This window comes from Phoca vitulina, unplaced genomic scaffold (assembly GCF_004348235.1).
Source record: "Phoca vitulina isolate PV1807 unplaced genomic scaffold, GSC_HSeal_1.0 scaffold1, whole genome shotgun sequence".
Lineage (NCBI taxonomy): Eukaryota > Metazoa > Chordata > Mammalia > Carnivora > Phocidae > Phoca > Phoca vitulina.
Genome location: NW_022589704.1, coordinates 34,052,958 through 34,073,227, shown reverse-complemented (window position 1 = coordinate 34,073,227; position 20,270 = coordinate 34,052,958). Strand labels below are relative to the sequence as shown.

Below are 20,270 nucleotides of genomic sequence, written 5' to 3'. Positions count from 1 at the left end.
TAGAAAAGTAATGTAGCTTATAAAACTGTGACTGGCAAGACCAAATTATATGAAAATGAGGTTAGGAAAAATAAACATTTTGATGAAAGATGTTAAATCAGCTGTTTAAAAGCTGTCCAAATAAAAAAATCAGTAACCTTTCTACAGAATAACCTCCTTCAAGTTTTCAGTAATATTGTTGTATGCATAACAATCAAATAAGGTTGATTTCCCACATATTACACAGACTATTCTACTTCATAAAGATTTTGAACCTGCCCTACCTAGCTTGCCATTTAACATCTTTTGTACTTATGTTTTTATTTGTACTTGGTTAAGTCTCAACAAATATTTCAAATCTTAGTGAAAGTGTCATTTTTTTGGACTGCTTTTCATCCTTACATTAAGAAAATGGAAAATAATCTGAATGTTTGTGTCTCACCACAATTCATATACTGAAATATTAACCCCCAATATATTGGTATTAGGAGGTAGGGACTTTGGGAGGTGATTAGGTCATGAGTAGGTAGAGCTTTCATAAATGGGATGAGTACTTATAAAAGAGACCCCAGAGAGCTCTCTTAGCCCGTTTGCCATGTCATAACACAATGAGAGACAGCATTCTCTGAACCAGGAAGTGGGCTCTCAGTAGAAAAACAATTTGCTGGCACATTGATCTTGAACTTCCCAGCCTCCATAACTGTTAGAAATAAATTGTTGTTTAAGCCACCTAGTTTATCATACTTTGTTATAGCAGCCCAAACTGACAGAGACAGAGGTCTTTTTCTATTTCTCCATTCCCCTGAATTTAGGCTAGCTTTGCGAGTTGCTTTGACCAACAGAAATGTGATGGAAAGGACATTATGTAAGTTCCAAAGCCTAAGCCCTAAAGAGAGCATGGAGCCCTGTAGCTTCTACCTTCACCTTTTTAGAATGCTACCATGAAAATGCCATGTAAGGTTGCCAGACTAGCTTACTAGAGAAAGACAAGCTACACTGAGAAGACTGAAGCACTTTAACGGACAGCTAGCACCAAGTGCAAACGTGTGAGTGAGGACACGCTGTACCTTCCAACTCAGTCAATTCTCCAGGCAGATTCGACTACATGAGAGAGCTAAGTGAAACCAACAGAAGGACTGCTTAGTCAACCTACAGATGATGAAAAATAATAAATCTCTTTGCCCTAAGTCATTAAGTTTTGATGTAGTGTGTTAGGCACCAATACCAAAAAAGCCCCCCAAAACTAAAATAAACAAAAAACCCTAATAACTTTATACTTAATAGTTCCTTAAGATGAGAAAAATCACTCAAGATTTTTCTGTTTTTATCTTTAATTCACCTATTGTAGTATCCTGGAGGTTATGCTGACTCCAATGCTTCATTCCACTATTATTAAAAAAAAACTGAAATTAATGTATGAAAGTACAACAGGGAGCCATTAAAGTATTTTGCATAAAATAAGTAATATGTAATAGGTACTTCCGAAAGAACACTCTGGTTGCACTACAGAATGGACTGGAGGGAGAAAAGACTGACTCCAGGATGACCCATAAGACTATTGGAATGGGGTGCCTGGGTGGCTCAGTTGGTTAAGGAACTGCCTTCGGCTCGGGTCGTGGTCCCAGGGTCCTGGGATCGAGTCCCACATTGGGCTTCTCCTGCTCTGCGGGGAATGTGCATCTCCCTCTGCCTCTGCCTGCCAGTCCCCCTGCTTGTGCGCTCTCTGTCAAATAAATAAATAAAATCTTAAAGAAAAAAAAAAGACTGCTGGAATGGTCCTAGTGAAAAGCCTAGAAAGAGGCTAGAAGCCTAAACTATCACTGCTGCTGCCGCCACTACTACTATATTTACTCTATACAGTATTTAATGCATCATAAATGCATTAAATACTGTAATAAGAACTTTACTTATATTTGCTCATTTAATGTAATTACCCTTTAAATTTTTTTTTTTTTTTTTAAATAAATAGACTCACAGGAAGTTCCCAAAATATGTGCCAGGAGGTCTCAGGTACCCTTGGTCCAGTTTCCCCCAATGGTAACATCTTGAATAACTATGGTAAAATATCAAGACCAAGAAATTCTCACTGGCACAATCTACAGAGGTTATTCAGTTTTCAGCAGTTATATAACCACTCACTTGTCTGCGTGTGTGTGTTTGTGTAGTTCTATACAATTTTATAACATATGTGTATTTGTGTAACTACTGCCACAATCAAGATACAGACTGTTCTATCAAGAGGCTCCCCTCTCCCTGATCCTTAACCCCTGGCAACGATTAATCTGCTCTTCATCTCTATCATTTTGTTATTTTAAGAACATTATATAAATGGAATCATACAATATGTAACCTTTGGAGAGTGGCTTTTTTTTCACTTAAGACTCTTCCACGATGTTACACGTATCAACAGTTTATTCTTTTTTATTGCTGCATACTGGTCCATTGTATAAATGTGCCAGTTTGTTTAACCATTCACTTGTTGAAGAACATCTGGGTTGTTTCCAGTTTGGGGCTATTAGGAATTAAGTTGCTATGAGCATTCATGTACAGATTTTTATGTGAATATGTTTCAATTTCTCTGGAATAAATGCCCAAGAATGCAATTGTGCAGTTGTACAACTCTTTTTAATGACAAATTGAGGCTATAAATGTGGAGCTGGAATTCTAATCCAGATGGTACACCTCTAAGTCTTAACTCTTCATACTTCTAAAGGTTGTAGAAATCGAGAGAAGTAAATGGAATTTAAAAAGTAGCAAGAAGGTAGAGTCAACAGAACCTAGCGTTGTTGACATGAGAGATATATGAATAAAGTGTCAAAGGTAATACCAGGTTCTAGCTTCAGCACGTTAAATGCAGAAGGTAAAATATGAATTCACTTTTATACATATTGTATTTGAGGGGCCTGCAGGTCATCCTCATCTAGCCGGCAATTAGATTTACAGAATAGGAACCAGAGATCAAGAAAAAGCTCTGGATTAAAGACAGACTTAAGAATCATATTTAGATGCTAACTGAGCAAATGAAATCAGAGGGACAAGGTAAAGAATAAGAAGAGATCTGACCACAGAACTCTGAACAGAAACATTTGTACCTTCTAGTTTTTTTTCCACAAACAATAAACAGTAAGTACTGTGATAGACTGCAAGTCCATATTAACTTTAGATTTTACAATCATCAAGTAGAAAGGACAGGAGTATACTCCCCACTCCTTTTTTCAATTAGAAAGAAAGAACTACAAAAAGAATACATGCTGGTTAAAAAGCCTCACTACTACTCTGTTTAATACCATAATGGTGGATACATATCATTTTGCATTTCTCCAATGTACAAAGACAAGACTGAACCCTAATGTAAGCTATGGACTTTAGGTGATAATGATGTATCAATGTAGGTTCATCAACTGTAACAAATTTACCACTCTGGGGGATATTGATAATGGAGGAGGCTACATGTGTGTGAGGCGGGTATGTGGTATGTCTCTGTACCTACCGCTCAATTTTGCTGTGAACCTAAAACTGCTCTAAAAAATAAAGTCTGATTTTAAAAAATTGCTTTTAATCTTCCATACAAAAGAATATTAAAAAATTATTAGCTTCATTCCCTACTCAGCATCCAACTCCCTCCACACATTTTTTCCAAAAAAATATATGGGGAAAGGAATTTAAGGAAGTTAACTGACAAATCTTAGTAGCTAACAAAAATCTATATTAATTAAGAACCAAGCACTATCAAGAGTCAAGGATTATGTCAATTATATGCAATTTTAAAAAGAGTTAAGGGGCCATAATAACAAAAGTAATAGATAAATTGAATTCTAACATTTTTGGGAGTTCAATGTTTTACATAGAACAAAATAACTATTGGGGCACCTGGGTGGCTCAGTCGTTAAGCGTCTACCTTCGGCCCAGGTCATGATCCCGGGGTCCTGGGATGGAGCCCTGCGTCGGGCTCCCTGCTCAGTGGGAAGCCTGCTTCTCCCTCTCCCACTTCCCCTGCTTGTGTTCTCTCTCTCACTGTGTCTCTCTCTGTCGAATAAATCTTAAAAAAAAAAAAACAACAACTGACAAAAGCTAAAATTAAAAAAAAAAAAAGAACAAAATAACTATTTTGTAACCCATGCTTTGCCATTCAATAAACTGGTGTCACTTACCATATTTTATTACTTTTTTTTTTAGCAGTTACATTTCAAACCTAGAAAGAACTATAATTCTATAAATGATCAAAGTCATACCTCTTAATACATTATTGTGTTTTAATATCCTTCTCCAAAATTAGTCTACTCATCTGCTTTTTCTTATACTTGTCTCCATGGCAGAGACCCAAACAGAAAAGTCTAGACTTTGTTAAAGATGGACCATGAATTTCTAAACAGGGCCCAAAGTCAACACATACGCAGTTTCAAGGTTTTTTTGTTTTGTTTTTTGTTTTTTGTTTTAAAGATTTTATTTATTTGACAGAGACAGACACAGCGAGAGAGGGAACACAAGCAGGGGGAGTGGGAGAGAGAGAAACAGGCTTCCCGTGGAGCAGGGAGCCCAATGCGGGGCTGGACCCCAGGACCTTGGGATCATGACCTGAGCTGAAGGCAGATGCTTAACGACTGAGCCACCCAAGCGCCCCCAGTTTCAAGTTTTAACATATATTAACATATATATGAGTGAATGTTTACACAGAAGATAAATGCATATCTTCATTATATCATAGCAATATCCCAAAAAGAACTTTAATCAAGAAAACATCCAATTTTTATTTTCCAGTTCTATTTAATTCTAAAACCAGATGGCTTTCAGAGACATTAAGAAAACAAGATATGATTAAACATCTGTGCAAATTAGCACAGGTCTGAATTGTGGAAGAAATTAGTTTGGTTTATGGAAAGCAGCTAACTGCCAAGTAAAAACTAATCCAAACCAAAACTTAACTCAGGACCATTTTTACTTCTGGCAACTTTAGCTGCTGGTTAGAAAATCTAGACCTGCTATGACATTAAATGGTGAATTTTATTGGACTATAAAAATATTGGTAGATTTAGCAGCCCTTTCTTTCAAGTGAAAACTACTGTTGCTATTTCATACCACAAGTATGAGAGCCATGAATTAGATCAATAATTCTAAAGTGGAAGCCAGTGATAAACCATGTTACTAGATCTTTTTTCCTTCAAAATATATCTACCTCCCTTCACATTCCCCCTACCACTAAGATTCTGAAGGGAAGTGGAGGTGATATAATAGATAGGTATGTGTGCCTTTTTTTCTAAACTCCTAGATTATTCTGATACATATGTAACTCTCCACCTTCAGGAGAATTTCTGAATTAGGTCCAACTCTATTTTTTAAATTGCAGGCAAAGGACCAGAGCTACAAAGAGACAAGAGCTTAGTAGAAGGCTCTGCAGGTAAGGGCTATATTCACACCAGTTGTAAGCCACCTTCAGAGCTTTCTGTGTCAGCTCCCTCCAGAATTCATGATGTTATATTTTAGACAATGACAAATATTCAGTTCACCATCCTGAGAAAGGCACATAGTCTACTAGCCAGATAAAAATATAAAAAGAAGCTATTTTGGACATCAAAAAAACTAAGAAACCACAGAGAATGAAAGACAAAAATTCCTCTGTTCTTGCATTAAAATAACAGCAAAGTACTTTTTTTTGGTGCAGCTGATAACTTGTCTAGAGACTTTCTGTCCATATTTTATCATTTTAGTTTTTTATTATGTAGCATTGGTTTTTCTATTTAAAGCTCAGCAAAGCTGAAAATCTTAATTGAATTTAATAAACTATTAAACGCCAGAACTGTGTATTAAAAACAAACAAACCAACCTAAATCCATATTGCATGTCAAGATGGCTTAAGAGTTGGATTTAAAAAGCTTTGAAGGCCCATTTTACAGCAAAAATTATACATCTTTACAGCAAGTGTTTCAAATTCCTTATAAACAGCTCTGATACTGAAATATGTCAGAAAAGTAGGCTTCTAATGGTGTATAAATAATAAGCCAATTATTATTATATTCTAATTCTGACTAGTGTTTCTTAAATCACTTGGTAATTTCCTACTCAATGTTCAACTTTGTTGCATTCTACAATGACACCTACTGGCCATTCAAACTCAGCCCTTAGTTCTCTAAGACAGCTCTAGTAGGCTGGTTACATAAGAAGAAGATACACACAGAAACACACAGAAACACACAGGCACACACTCAAACCACCCTGCACAAAAGCAGAGATTTATTTACAGGTACTCACACTACAGAATTCCACCTAAAATAGAAAGTATTCTTTGCGACTGAGATAGTATTACTCTTGCAGAAAGGTAAAAAGACAAAGAGTGAAACACCCAGGTATCAAAATTTTTAACTGAAATCTTAATAAATATCTCAGTACTCTCAACATTTCAGAACAAACTTTAATGATCCACCTCTCTTTGCCAAATGATATTTACAGAAAAAACGAATCTTTTAATTTAGGTTCTGGGATATACTAATATAAATTATCATTAATACAAAAAGGAAAATTATACAGTTGCTCATACTACATTAATCCTTCTCAGCTAAAGGCTACATTTCAATCAGCTTACATTTTAGCAATTTATAATGCTTCTTTTAAAGTTTTCCAGTGTGCTATAAAATCTAATTTTTAATGTAGTTCGTCCTTCTGTAACACATACTGAATGAAATTCCTATTTTATTCTACATTCCATTGTGCAAACAATTATAAAAACTCAGAAAAAGATAATAATTTACAGTTCATTGTGTCTGTAAATACACTTTACCTCAGCTGGAGAGGTTCAAAGAGCATACTTTCTAAACCTAAGAAATAATTCATAACTAGTTTATCAGACGTAAAAAGCAAATTACTTAAAAGATGACTTCTCCCCCACCCTATCCCCCTTCAAACCGCCACCTTATTTTCATAGTCCCTCACATCTACAATATGTATGTGTGGGGGAATCTAGCAACTAATTTTCTAGTCATTTTCCAACTCGCACTTACCTTCTACTATAGATTTTTGAGGCTCTCCACTTTCCTGAAGATAAAAAAAAAATTATTTATCATCAGTCTTGACCCTCAAAACAAATTCATGAACTGCAAAACATGAACCTGGCTGCTCGTCTCAAACTAACGTATCTCTCAACCCAAGTCCGTATTTGGGATAAGCTTTTCCTATCCTTCATGCTTCTTCGATAACAGAGCCTGCCGAGGTAGAAAGCACTCAAACCAACGAAAAAAACTATTCTGACACATCAATAGGTTGCAAGACCTCCTCTTCCAAGGGCGACAAGCTAGTTGTTTGGGTAAATAATAGCCAAGGATTACATAATGTATAGCTATAAAGAGTTTGAAGGATCTGACCGCCAGTAAATATGTTTCTTCTCCACACACCCTTCCCACCCCGAGAAATGGCCATAAGAAGCAATTCCTAGGATTTCTCTCCAGTGCCTGCAATGCCGCGTCCTTTTCTCTCCTGGAGCTTCGTGCAAGAGAATTCCTCCAGCCCTCACGATATCGTCTTGCTCCCGCCTCTCTCCTCTCTCTGCCACTGCCACCGCAGCCCCCCACACCCTAGGCCCCCACATCGCCCCGCAAGGTTCAGCCTCCACCCGCCTCAGCTGCCTTCTCCTCACGACCCTCCCAAGCTGCTACCAGGTCTACGCGAGGTTCCGGAACCACCAACACTCCAGCTACCGCCTTCCCAGACCACCCTCGTCACATGCCCTCTATAGTTCCCGCAGCCCGAAAAGAAGAAAATCCCTCCTGATCTAGCACTCTGCGTCCCCCAAAGACAGCGCCGCCGCCTACCTGTCACCCGGCTGCCTCCGGCTTCTTACCGCCACCGCCTCCCGCAGCAGCCTGCCAACTGCAGCGCAACAACCAGCCTTCCTATTGGGTGCTTACACGCTCTAACAACTGCCTCACTTATTGGCTGGAGCATGTTCGCGGCCCTCCCCTCTGTGCAGTGTCTAAGGATTCCGGTCTCCAAGCAAGGAAAACATCGCCTCTTCCCTGCCATTCTGTCCTCTACAGTTATTCTTACCTCAGTCAGACCACCTATGCACAGATGCGCGGAAAAAATATCGACTTCCAGCACCCAGCACCCTTCATGTCCTCTCCACTCGGCGCAGGAATCCGTGACCTAGTGCGGAACGTTAAATGGCTCCTCTGCTTTCCTGCCGTAAGGCACTCCAGGAGACAACTTCCGTTTCCGCTTGGCTCCGGCTGGAGGATTGACTATTGAGTGTCGTGAGAGGTCGGATTGCTGTCAGGTAAATTAGAGTTGGTGGGAGGCCTCTTAATCAGGAATTAGAGTGAGACTTTGTTCTGGGGATTGTAGAAAAGGGGAGACTAAATGGAGAATGGTCTTGAGAGTATATACCTCGAGGGAAGGGGATCGAAGAACTAGCAATAGAGGACAATGAAGTCCTGGGATAGTGAGGGGTAGTTTGTAGAAGGATGCGGTGAGAATTACTGTGGTTAAGTCCGTATGCTTTTTTCCTCTTTTTCCCACCCGCAAACCCTCGCCCTGTGTCTTGTGGTTTACCTCTGAATTGAATAAACGCAAAACAGCTCCAACTCGAAGAATTGTAAAATAAGAATAATTGCAATGTCTGCCTCACAACAATCATGTATGGTTTTAAGTAAGGCTTTTCTGGTGTGAATGTTTATGATAACGTTAAAGTGAAAAAAGCAGGGTACAAAAATCACATCCATTTTTAGAGGGATTACTATTTTTAAATTGCATATAAGTAGGTGCAGGGACTGGAGGGGACACGAAAAGTTCACTTGTCTTTTATTTTTTAATGTTCTTAGTCACAATTTTAAAAATGAGGTGTAGTTAGGGTATATACTTGAAAGTCGTGGGTAAGCCATAAAATTACATGTACTATAAGTGGCATTATCCTTTTATTTTCTAGTTAGGGAAAGTATGCCAGCCCCCAGTGGAGGTGGAGTTGATCTCCACCAAAGTAGAGATTCACTCCAAGCACAGGTAGCTAGCTTTTTAGATATGTTTTTTCTTTGTTGAACTAATAAACTTACTGTTTTTTGTCTGAACAGTTCTGAAACTGAAATAATTATCCAGTGTTGAGTCCTTGGCATAATTTGTCATTTATCTAATTTTAGTTTCTATTGTGAAATAGCAGAAGGGTGTATAAAATATAAATACATTTAAAGAATTACAATTAAGCAAACCCTATGTAACCACCCCTCAGGTTAGAAAATAAAACATTGCCGGGGCGCCTGGGTGGCTCAGTCGTTAAGCGTCTGCCTTCGGCTCAGGTCATGATCCCAGGGTCCTGGGATCGAGCCCCGCGTGGGGCTGGCTCTCCGCTCAGCGGAAAGCCTGCTTCTCCCTCTCGCAATCCCCTTGCTTGTGTTCCCTCTCTCGCAGTGTCTGTCTCTGTCAAATAAATAAAATCTTTAAAAAGAAAAGAAAAGAAAACATTGCCAATAACTTAGGACTTTGCATTCTCAGCAGAGGTGATTATCCTTCAAAGTGATGAAAATTGGTTCTTGGAGGAGAGGTGAAAAAAATCTTAAAGACTACAGTGGTTTGAGGCCCTCCAAAGAGCCATGGTACATTAGCAGATAAATACAGTATATCCGTGGTATTACAGTTTAATTGGGGCAGGGGAGTAGGAATGTGATAAGGAAAAAAATATCTGAAAAAACTCCTTTGGGGTGCAAAAATTAAGAATAGATTGAAAAACACTGCCTTAGAAGCTCTCTGTATGAGCTTCTGTGATTCTGTCTCCTCCACCAAGAGGTAACCATTATCCTGACTTGTGATAAACATTCACTTTTTTCGCTTTAATCTTTCCATGTATGGTGCATTTCTAAAAAAAATGAATTATCTGGTTTTTCAGTTTATATAAATGGGATCAAAGTGTATGTATTTTTAAACTCACCCCTTGTTCATTATTTGTGAGATTTGTTCATACTTTTGCATGTAGTTTTTCGTTGTGTATTCTGTAGTGTGACTTTCGTAAATAATCCATTATTGTTGGATATTTGGGTTGTTTACAGTTTGGGGCTAGCCACATAAACAATCTGGCTAAAAAGATTCTTATAAAATATATCTATTGTTAAAATATATATATGTATATAGTTACACGCATGTAAGAGTTTTCTTTATAATAGTGCTGTCCAATGAAAATATAATGCAAGGCTCATATGTAATTTACAATTTTCTAGTAGCCATATTAAAAAGGTAAAAAGAAAGTTAATTTAATTATGTTATTTTGTCTAACCCAGTATATTCAAAGTATTATTTCAAGATATAATCAGTATTGGGGCGCCTGGGTGGCTCAGTCAGTTAAGCGTCTGCCTTCGGCTCAGGTCATGATCCCAGGGTCCTGGGATCGAGCCCCACATTGGGCTCCCTGCTCAGCGGGAGGCCTGCTTCTCCCTCTCTCACTCCCCCCTGCTTGTGTTCCCTCTCTCGCTGTCTCTCTCTGTCAAATAAATAAAATAAAATCTTTAAAAAAAAAAAAAAAGATATAATCAGTATTAAAAGTCATTAATGAAATATTTTACCTTTTCTTCATACTGTCTCAAAATCGATGTATTTTACACTTAAATATGTTTGTATGGTAAGTTTTCATAAATATAAACACTTGATCTGTGTTTATATTTTGCAAAATTTACAATTGAAAAAGTAGCTCCATATGCCTAAATTGTTCCAAACACACTTTAAAATTTTCCAGTAACTGATTTGAGAATCCGACTTGAAATTTAAATTAATTAAAATTAAATAAAAATTAGGGGCGCCTGGGTGGCTCAGTTGTTAAGCGTCTGCCTTCGGCTCAGGTCATGATCCCAGGGTCCTGGGATCGAGCCCCACATCGGGCTCCCTGCGCTGCGGGAAGCCTGCTTCTCCCTCTCCCACTCCCCCTGCTTGTGTTCCTTCTCTCGCTATCTCTCTCTGTCAAATAAATAAATCTTTAAAAAAAAAAAAAAAAAAATTAAATAAAAATTCTAGTTCCCCAGTTGCACTATTCACACTTCAAGTGCTAGTGAAAACCATATTGAATAGTGCAGATCTAGACCATAAGGTATTCAAATGTTTGACATTTCTATGTCAGACCAGTTTTTCACAATGGTTGTGCTAAGTCACATTCTCACCACCTGGGTGTGAAAGTGGAAAACACATCACATTGTGTTTTCCACAAATCTCACAATCTTGCAAGGTAGGTTTTATCCTCATGTTATATGAGGAAACAAATTCAGAGAGATTAAATTATTTGCCCAGAAGTGTATAGCTGTTAATAGTGCATCCAGGATTAAATCTGTATACACCAAAGTCTACACTGAAGTAGAATTCCAAACTTCCTTCAAGTGATCATGATATCATTGTTTGATTTATGGCTATTCTGAAGTAGAAATAATTTTAAAAAGAAAATGAAAAGTTCCCTAGAAATTGTGTTGTTCAGCTCTTTGAAAAGTCATTGAAATATTCTATTTAGTAAATGCCTATAAAGGGACACTTTCTGAAATATTTTAATGAGGTAGAAGAGAAAATGCATTGAATTTATTAAAGGAAATTAAGAGAAATTAATATGATACTTTCATGTTTTCTTTCAAAGATCTATCTCCCAAATTACTTAATATTTTGAACATAGTAATATTGTAACTTTGAAATAGCCTTCATATATGGTAATGCTTCCATTTTTCTTTTCTTTTTTTTTTTAAGTTGGAGGGGTGCAAAGAGAGAATCTTAAGCAGGCTCCATGCCCAGCGCAGAGCCTGACGCAGGGCTTGATCTAACAACCCTGAGATCCTGACTTGAGCTGAAATCAAGAGCTTAACCAACTGAGCCACCCAGGAGCCCCTCAATTTTTATTTTCAAAATCAAACTATTTCATCAAAAGATTTTGACATTTGTCTTGTATTCTTTTCCAAGTATGTTGATACTCAATTAGGGTTAATATTCTAGAATTGATATTTGCCAAAATAAGGGTTTGTCTTGCAATCTCTTTAAAGATTTTTGGAATGAAACATTAAAAAAACTTTTTTTTGAAAACATGGTTTGAAGAAACCAAGATATCCTTCTAATTAAACACTTCTTAAATATTTCTTTTATAATAATGTATTGAATCTCAAAATCAGCCTGAAATCTGAAACCGTAATTTTTTCCTTTTTTAAAATTTTTTTTAAGATTTTTATTTATTTATTTGACAGAGAGAGAGAGAGCGAGAGAGGGAACACAAGCAGGGGGACTGGGAGAGGGAGAAGCAGGATTCCCGCTGAGCAGGGAGCCTGATGTGGGGCTCAATCCCAGGAGCCTGTGATCATGACCCAAGCTGAAGGCAGATGCTTAATGACTGAGCCACCCAGGCGCCCCATTTTTTCCTTTATATTATTGAATCCACCAAATAATAATGAAATAATAGATCAAATGTTTCATTTGAAATTGTGAATGTTGTTTTAACTTGTGTTTGGTGGGTATTGGTTTTCATTCTTTTTCTGAATGTAAAAAACATCAAAATAATGTTTTGTGATTATCTTAATATGTCTAAATATACAGTGTTGGTTAATTTGTCAGAATTACTATGTATAACTCCCCCCCCCCCAATATTCTGGGAACTATCGTTTAATGGAATGAACATTTCACATAATGTATCTTTAGTAAACACTATCTAATAATTACCTCTGTCTTCTAAAATGCAGTGTAAGAGCCCTGCCTTATTATTGGGCCTCTTCAGAGTTATAAAGGCAGACATAATGGTAGTAATTATTTGGTTTGGTTTTATTTCTGGAGAGCAGTGATTATAGAATTGCTACTGCTAACCTTATACAAAAGGGGCATTAATTCATACCTCCTTAATTTTAAATTCATAGCAATTTAACTCGGGACTGAACTGAAGTTTATTTTTACATTATCTATAAAAATAACACTAGTGGGGTGCCTGGCTGGCTCAGTTGGTAGAGCATGTGACTTTTGATCCCTGGATTGTGAGTTCGAGCCCCATGTTGGATGTAGAGATTATAAATAAATAAACTTAAAAAAAAAATAACACTAGTAAAACTGAAGTCTTATAACCATTACAGGCATATTTTATTTAAGGAGCCTTAGGGGTCCTAAGGTCTCTGTTGGTGTAGTTCAGGAGTCAGCAAACCACAGCCCGTGGCCAAATCCAGCGTATTGCCTGTTTTTATACTGCCCATGAGCTAAGAATGTTTTTTACAGATGAACATTTGGAAGGAACTTGCTAAGGAACCCTAACTTTGAGCCCCAGTTAAGCAAAATGTTATCCCCAAAAAAGGGAATTTCATTTTTTTCATCAGACCTGTATTACAAAAAATTGTACTCAGTTATTATTATATCTTGAATTTATCAATAAATTTTTTTTTCTCTTGTTATATAACTACCTACAAGATATCCTTGATTTTACCTCTTGGTCCACAAAGCCTAAGATATTTACTATCTGACTCTTTACATAAAAAGTTCATGTGATCATAGATATTTAAACACAATAACACTGCATTTTAAAAGAATCTTCTGAACAACATAGGTAACAAAACAATATGTACATTTTCATGATGCATATTTACACATTGTGAAAGGACTAAAAAGAAGGAAACAGTATTGCTTAGAAGTTAGGAGCAGGGGCTCCTGGGTGGCTCAGTCGGTTATACATCTGCCTTCAGCTCAGGTCATGATCTCAGGGTCCTGGGATCGAGCCCCACATCGGGCTCCCTGCTCTGCGGGGAGTCTGCTTCTCCCTCTGCCTCTGCTTGTGTTTGCTTTCTCTCTCTCTCTTTCTCTCTGTCAAATAAATAAATAAATAAATAAATAAATAAATAGAATCTTTGAAAAAAAAAAGTTAGGAGCAAGGGCTCTGAAACCAAACTGCAAGGTTCAAGACCAATTGTACCGTTTACTGTTTTTGTTACCTTCAGAAAGTTCCTTACCTTGTTGGAGCTTCATTGTCTTCATGTGTAAAATGGTGATAATAACTGTAATTTAAGTTCAAAGGGTTGTTTTAGGAGTAATGGAATTAATACATGTTAAAGCACTTTGGTGCACCTGGCATGTAAGGCACAATAAATGTGAGCTGTTCTTATAATGAAGAAAGGAACAAAATAGGAAATGGTTATCTCTGAGTGGTGGGATTATTTTTTTTCCAAAGATTTTATTTATTTATTTGTCAGAGAGAGAAGAGAAAGAGAGAGCGCACAAGCAGGGGGAGCGGCAGGCAGAGGGAGAAGCAGCTCCCCGCTAAGCAGGGAGCCCGATGTGGGGCTCGATCCCAGGACCCCGGAATCATGGCCTGAGCCAAAGGCAGCCGCTTAACCAACTGAGCCACCCAGGTGTCCCAAGTGGTGGGATTATTGATTTTTTTTCTTTTTTATATTTTGTATGTGTATTTCCTAACTGTGAATATACACTAGTTATGTAATAGGATGCTTTTTATAAAACCTGTTACCTCAGAATTTTCAAGTATTTATATTGGCTTTCCTTTTAAAACATTAACAAATGTTTGGGTATTTGATATCTACAATCAGCATAGTTCTCTTTTATGTTAATCTTATCCTTTAGACATGGCCCACGGACATGGGCATGAACACGGCCCTAGTAAACTGGAACTTCCAGATTATAAACAATGGAAGATAGAAGGGACACCATTAGCAGTTGTCCAGGAGAGGCTGGCTACACGAGGGCTAAGGGATCCATGGGGCCGGTAAGAACAATTAAATAATTTAGATAGAATTTATTCTAGAGGATCAGTATCTATGTTCCTTTTCTTTTTTTTTTTTTGATTTATTTAGCTATTCTAGGTTCTTTGTATTTACATTTAAATGTTAAAACAAGCTTTTCAGTTTCTACAAAAAAGTGGCTCGAATTTTAATTGGGTTCACATTAACTCAGAGCTCAACTGGGGATAATTGATGTCTTAACAAGTTAAATCACTATATTGTACACCTGAAACTAATATTACACTGTATATGTTAACTAACTGGAATTTAAATAAAAACTTAAAAAAATTGATATCTTAACAATATTGAATCTTCCAGTCTATGGACAGTTTAGATTCTGTTTAATTTTCTCAGTAGTGTTCTATTGCTTTAAAAACAAATCTTGTGTATATTTTGTTAAATTTATCCTGAATTATTCCGTGTTTTATGCTATTGTAAATGGTATTGTTAAACTTAAATTGTCAATTTTCTTTGCTAATATGTGAAAATACAATGGAGTTTTATATATCAACTTTGTATCTTGTTTCTTGGCTAAATTCACATTTTTGTTCCAGCAGATTTTTTTTTACAAATTTCTTAGAATTTAATAGATGATCATTTTGTCTAAAATCAGTGTTACTTCTTCCTTTTCAATTTGTAAAGATTTCTTTCTTTCTTGCATTATTACACTGGCTAACACTACTAGTATAATGTTGGATAAAGTGTTGTTAGCTGACATCCATGCCTTGTTCCTTTTTTTTTTTTAATCTTTTTAAGTAATCTCTGCATAATGTGGGACTGTGAAATCAAGAGTCACATGTTCTACCAGCTGATCCAGCCAGGAGCCCCTGCCTTGTTCCTAATTGGGGGAAAGCATTCAGTCTTTCACCACTAAGTATATTAGTTGTAGGGTGGTCATAGATGCCCTTCATCAAGTTGTGGAGTTTCTCTTGAGTGTTGAATTTTTTTTAAATGCTTTTTCTGCATCTGTTGAGATGCTCATACAGTTTTTTCATTCTGTTAATATGAATAATTACTCTTACTGATTTTAAAATATCAAACCAATCTTGCATTCCTTTTTTTTTTTTAATGTTGCATTCCTGAGGTAAACCCTTCATCATGATATATTATCCTTTCATATATTGCTAGAATCAATTTTCTAAAATTCTGTTGAGAATATTTGCATCTCTGTTCATGAAGGATATTACCCTGTAGTTTTCTTCTAATGTCTTTATCTGGTTTTGGTATCTGCATTAGATTTGATTAGCTCTCATATTTTCTACTAAGTCAGATTTTTAGAGTTAAGTGGGGGTTTTTTTATATAACATAATTTTTTCCACTCATTTATCCCTACCTGTGAGAGAAGACTTTTTTTTTCACTAGAGCTCTCTGAATTCTGTTTACTTCTCTGTTCAAGATACTCAGAATGATGGCCAGAGCAGTAAGTCAGTCCTCTTTTTTTTTTAGAAGTCCATATTCTAAAGCTCAGGCAGCTATGACAGGAAAAAACTCTGATTCTCTGGAAGAATAATAATATTAGGTGTTACATACTCTCTGTGCCAGAATATATCATACATTACCTGTTTAATCTTTATAACAACACTATAAGGTAGATAGTAATCACCATTGAGTAAAAGAGGAAGCAGGCCCTAACTTGTCTAGCCTAAAAGGTTGTGAATCTAAGTGACAGAGCAAAGTTTAATGCCCAAGTTTCTAACTTCCTCTTTAAATAATGCTATAATGACTGGTATGGGCAAAGCCACACACCTGACCTCTAATGAATAGGCTGAAGTGAGTCTTGCATTTGGGAATTCTATAAAATCCTAAGTATTAATGACAGTGAAATCAAGTCTTTTTCTTCTGTTTTATATGTGAAATGTGGGCGTATAGACCTAATTATCTTATATCACAGAAAGACTCCTATTGTGATCCACTTAGATATCTTATATAAGGTTGCATTTAAGTCTGTTAGGATGAAAATTAAATCTGTTTTAGTGAATGTATATAAGTTGTGTGTGATTATAATTTTTCCCTTTTTTTCCTCTAGCAATGAAGCTTGGAGATACATGGGTGGCTTTGCAAACAATGTTTCCTTTGTTGGTGCGTTACTAAAAGGATTCAAATGGGGATTTGCAGCATTTGTGGTAGCTGTAGGGGCGGAATATTACCTGGAGTCCAAGAATAAAGATAAGAAGCATCACTGAAGATAATACCTGGAAGTATCTTAAAGGCTTCTTAATTCTCTTATAAAAATAAGATTTCTTCAATGTAGCCTACTCGTCTGTGTGTTTTTCCCTTAAAGAATACTAGTAAGATTTAATAAAGTAAGAATATATATGCTAGTCTGTTTTTATAATTCTTTAAAAAAAAAAATGTCTTGGCTCAGTTGGCAGAGCATGTGACTCTTGGTCATGGGGTCATGGGTTCGAGCCCCATGTTAGCTGTGGAGATTACTTTTTAAAAAATGTCTCAAGCCATTATCAGATTTGGTTTGAAATATGGGGGGAGACTGAGTACCAGCAGTAGTGCATTCTGCATATGGCACTAAGCCAGCATATATTTGAACAAATGGATATGTTCTAAAAGGTTTTGTTTTTTGTTTTTTCAAGTTTTTTTAGTGTGGTAAAGTTTGCCATCTTAACTACTTTTAAGTGTGCAATCTGTGGTACTAAATACAATCAAAATGTGCAACCATCACCACCGTTCATCCCCATAACTCTTTATCTTTTAAAACTGAAAGTCTGTGCCATTAAACAATAAGTCCCCATTCCCCCTTCTCTCAGCCCTTGGCAACCACCATTCTACTTCCTATCTCTATGATTTTGGCTACTCAAAGGTACCTCATATAAATGGAAGCATACAGTATTTGTCTCTTTCTGACTGGCTTATTTCACTTAATCACAATGTCTTCAAGTTTCATCCATACTGTAGCATGGGTCGAATTTCTTATTAAATCTGAATAGTATTCCATTGTATGTATATACTACATTTTGCCTTTCCATTCATCCATTGATGGACACTTGGTTTGCTTCCACATTTTAGCTATTGTGAATAATGCTACTATGAACATGGGTGTACTCTAACGGGGTTTTAAATGGGAATTAGCCTGGCTGTTTTTAGCATCCTCTGAAAGTGCTTTAGATTATACTGTAAAACACTTGCTGTCCAGTTCTGATTGACATATCCATGTATCATGTTCATTTTTCTTTATTGTGATATTATCTACCCTTAGTCCTCATTATCCCAACAATTTGAAAAGTTTGACTTTTTTTTCTGTATTTCTAACAACAAACTACACATTCTTCCCACACTGAATTTTTAAATTTTTAAGAAAGATTTTTTGTATTTATTTATTAGAGAGAGCATGCGAGGACAAGCTGGGGAAGGGCAGAGGGGGAGGGAAAAGCGGGCTCCCCGCTGAGCAGAGAGCCCAACATGGGACTCTATGCCAGGACCCTGAAATTATGACCTGAGCTGAAGGCTTAACTGACTGTGCCACCCAGTTGCCCCGAATTTTTAAATTTTGATTAATTAAATTTCTAAGTTGAGACAAACTCAGCTTCTTGAAGAGGTAATATTATTGCTTGAATAACAAAGTTAATATAAAACTCCAGGGTGATTTTTTTTCTTTATAAATTTCTTCTTTATAAACATAAACTTGAGAAATCACTAAATACATGAGACAAGAATTCCTAATAGTTGTAAATGGAATGTGGTAAAATGGAATAATAAAAAAGACTGCAAAAGATAAGGAAAGTGTTTAACAAGCAACAAATAACAATAGGAAAAATACAAATAGCAAGATGGTAGATTTAAATTTGATCATATGATAAAAGAATTTGATCATATGAATAATTATATTAAATTTTTGAAACTCTAAAATCTTTCAATTAAAACACAGATTGTGGGGCGCCTGGGTGGCTCAGTCGTTAAGCGTCTGCCTTCGGCTCAGATCATGATCCCAGGATCCTGAGATCGAGCCCCACGTTGGGCTCCTGGCTCAGCAGGAAGCCTGCTTCTCCCTTTCCCACTCCCCCCGCTTGTGTTCCCTCTCTCGCTGTGTGTCTCTCTGTCAAATAAATAAATAAAATCTTTAAAAAATAAAAAAATAAAGTAAATAAAATACAGACTGTCAGGCAAAAAAGTAAGACCCAAGTGTAAGCTGTTTACATGAAAATTCCTTTAAAACCTAGGGTAAAAGAAAAATAGAAAAAATATACTGTGCAAACAGTAATGAAAAGAATAGTGACAAAATAAATTTCAGAATAAAGAGTATTCTCACTCCATAATAATGGAGGATTCAGTTCATTAAGACATAAAAATCCAAAATGTATATGCACAGAGCTTTATTTTTTTTTAATATGTCCAGATTTGTTTATTAGTAATCTGAAACCAGGCCATTACAATAAAGTATGACAGCTACAGGAATTTTGAAATAAAAGATAAAAGGGGTTCCTGAAGTTGTACAGAGCTTTAAATTATGTGAAACAAATAGAACTAAAGGGAGAAATAGGCAAATCCACAATTATAGTTGACGATTTCAACACTCCTTTCTCAGTAATTGATAGAAAAAGTAGAAAATTAGCCTATAGAAGACTTGAACAACACTATAGCTTGATGTAGTATTTATAGACCACTCTGCTCCAAAACAATAGAGCATTCATTCTTTTCAAGTGCACATGGACCATTTATCACAACAGACTATATTCTGGGCCATAAAACAATATATTTAGGAGGACTGAAATTACACCGAACATATTCTCAGATCACAAAGAAATTAGACTAAAAGTAACATATCTGAAAAATCCACCCATATTTGGAAATTAGATGGCATACTTGTAATACCCCCTGCTCAAAAAAGAGGTCTAGGGAAATTAGAAAATCTTTTTTTCTTTTTTTTTTTAAGTTCTTATTTTTTTTATTGATTTGAGAGAGAGCAAGAGCACAAGAGCGGAAGGGGAGGTGCAGAGGGAGAAGCAGGCTCCCCATGGAGCAGAAAGCCCAACGTGGGACTCGATCCCAGGACCCTAGGATTATGACCTGAGCCAAAGGCAGACACTTAACTGACTGTGCCACCCAGGCGCCCCGGGGAAATTAGGAATTCTTAACTGGATAAAATGAAAACACAAACACCAAAATTTGTGGGATGCAACTAATAAGACTGATCTCTAGCCAAACTGATAAAAGACACAAATTAATAATATTAGTGATGAAAGCAGAGATATCACTACAGATCCTAGAGACATTAAAACAATAAAAGCATTTTGTGAAAAACTTTATGCTAATAAATCTTGATGAAATTGACAATGGCCTTAAAAAGACAAAACTACCAAAGCTCACTCAAGAAGTAGATAACCTGGGGTGCCTGGCGGCTCAGTCAGTAGAGTGTGAGACTCTTGATCTCAGGGTCATGAGTTTTAAGCCCCACATTGGGTATAGAACTTACTTAAAAAATTAAACAAAAACAGTAGATATTCTGAATTTCCATGAGTAAACTCATTTGCTGGGTTAGGTGCAGAAAAGATGGAAAGTACAGTGCTTGACATGTTTATAACCGAGAATAACAATAATTTTTCTCTCCTATTTTAGAGTATTTATTATCCATCATAATTTTTT

The 20,270-nt window shown here is 36.5% G+C and overlaps 2 protein-coding genes across 10 annotated transcripts in view; one reads left to right on the top strand and one right to left on the bottom strand.

Annotated features, from left to right (window-relative positions):
• FAM126B (family with sequence similarity 126 member B) overlaps positions 1 to 8,111 on the bottom strand; it is an 85,568-nt gene extending 77,457 nt beyond the window's left edge. For 3 of the 9 annotated variants that reach the window (XM_032404780.1, XM_032404774.1, XM_032404767.1), the window contains exons 1-2: positions 7,779 to 7,849; positions 6,972 to 7,005 (exon numbers count right to left, since the gene is read on the bottom strand). The gene's annotated coding sequence lies outside the window, so the exon portion shown is untranslated. The other 6 variants (XM_032404834.1, XM_032404806.1, XM_032404826.1 and 3 more) reach the window with 4 other exon arrangements.
• A 34-nt stretch (positions 8,112 to 8,145) lies between these two features.
• Positions 8,146 to 16,996, top strand: NDUFB3 (NADH:ubiquinone oxidoreductase subunit B3). Its single transcript, XM_032404864.1, has 3 exons — positions 8,146 to 8,242; positions 14,518 to 14,659; positions 16,702 to 16,996. The coding sequence occupies exons 2-3, from the start codon at positions 14,520 to 14,522 to the stop codon at positions 16,856 to 16,858; spliced, it is 297 nt and encodes a 98-aa protein (XP_032260755.1). The 5' UTR covers positions 8,146 to 8,242; positions 14,518 to 14,519; the 3' UTR covers positions 16,859 to 16,996.
• The last annotated feature ends 3,274 nt before the right edge of the window (positions 16,997 to 20,270 follow it).

Bases quoted from the DNA above. Each gene is read 5' to 3' on its own strand.
- NDUFB3 (XM_032404864.1), top strand. From the start codon at position 14,520: ATGGCCCACGGACATGGGCATGAACACGGCCCTAGTAAACTGGAACTT. The intron at 14,660-16,701 runs GTAAGAACAATT...TTTTTCCTCTAG, and splicing joins CTAAGGGATCCATGGGGCCG to CAATGAAGCTTGGAGATACA.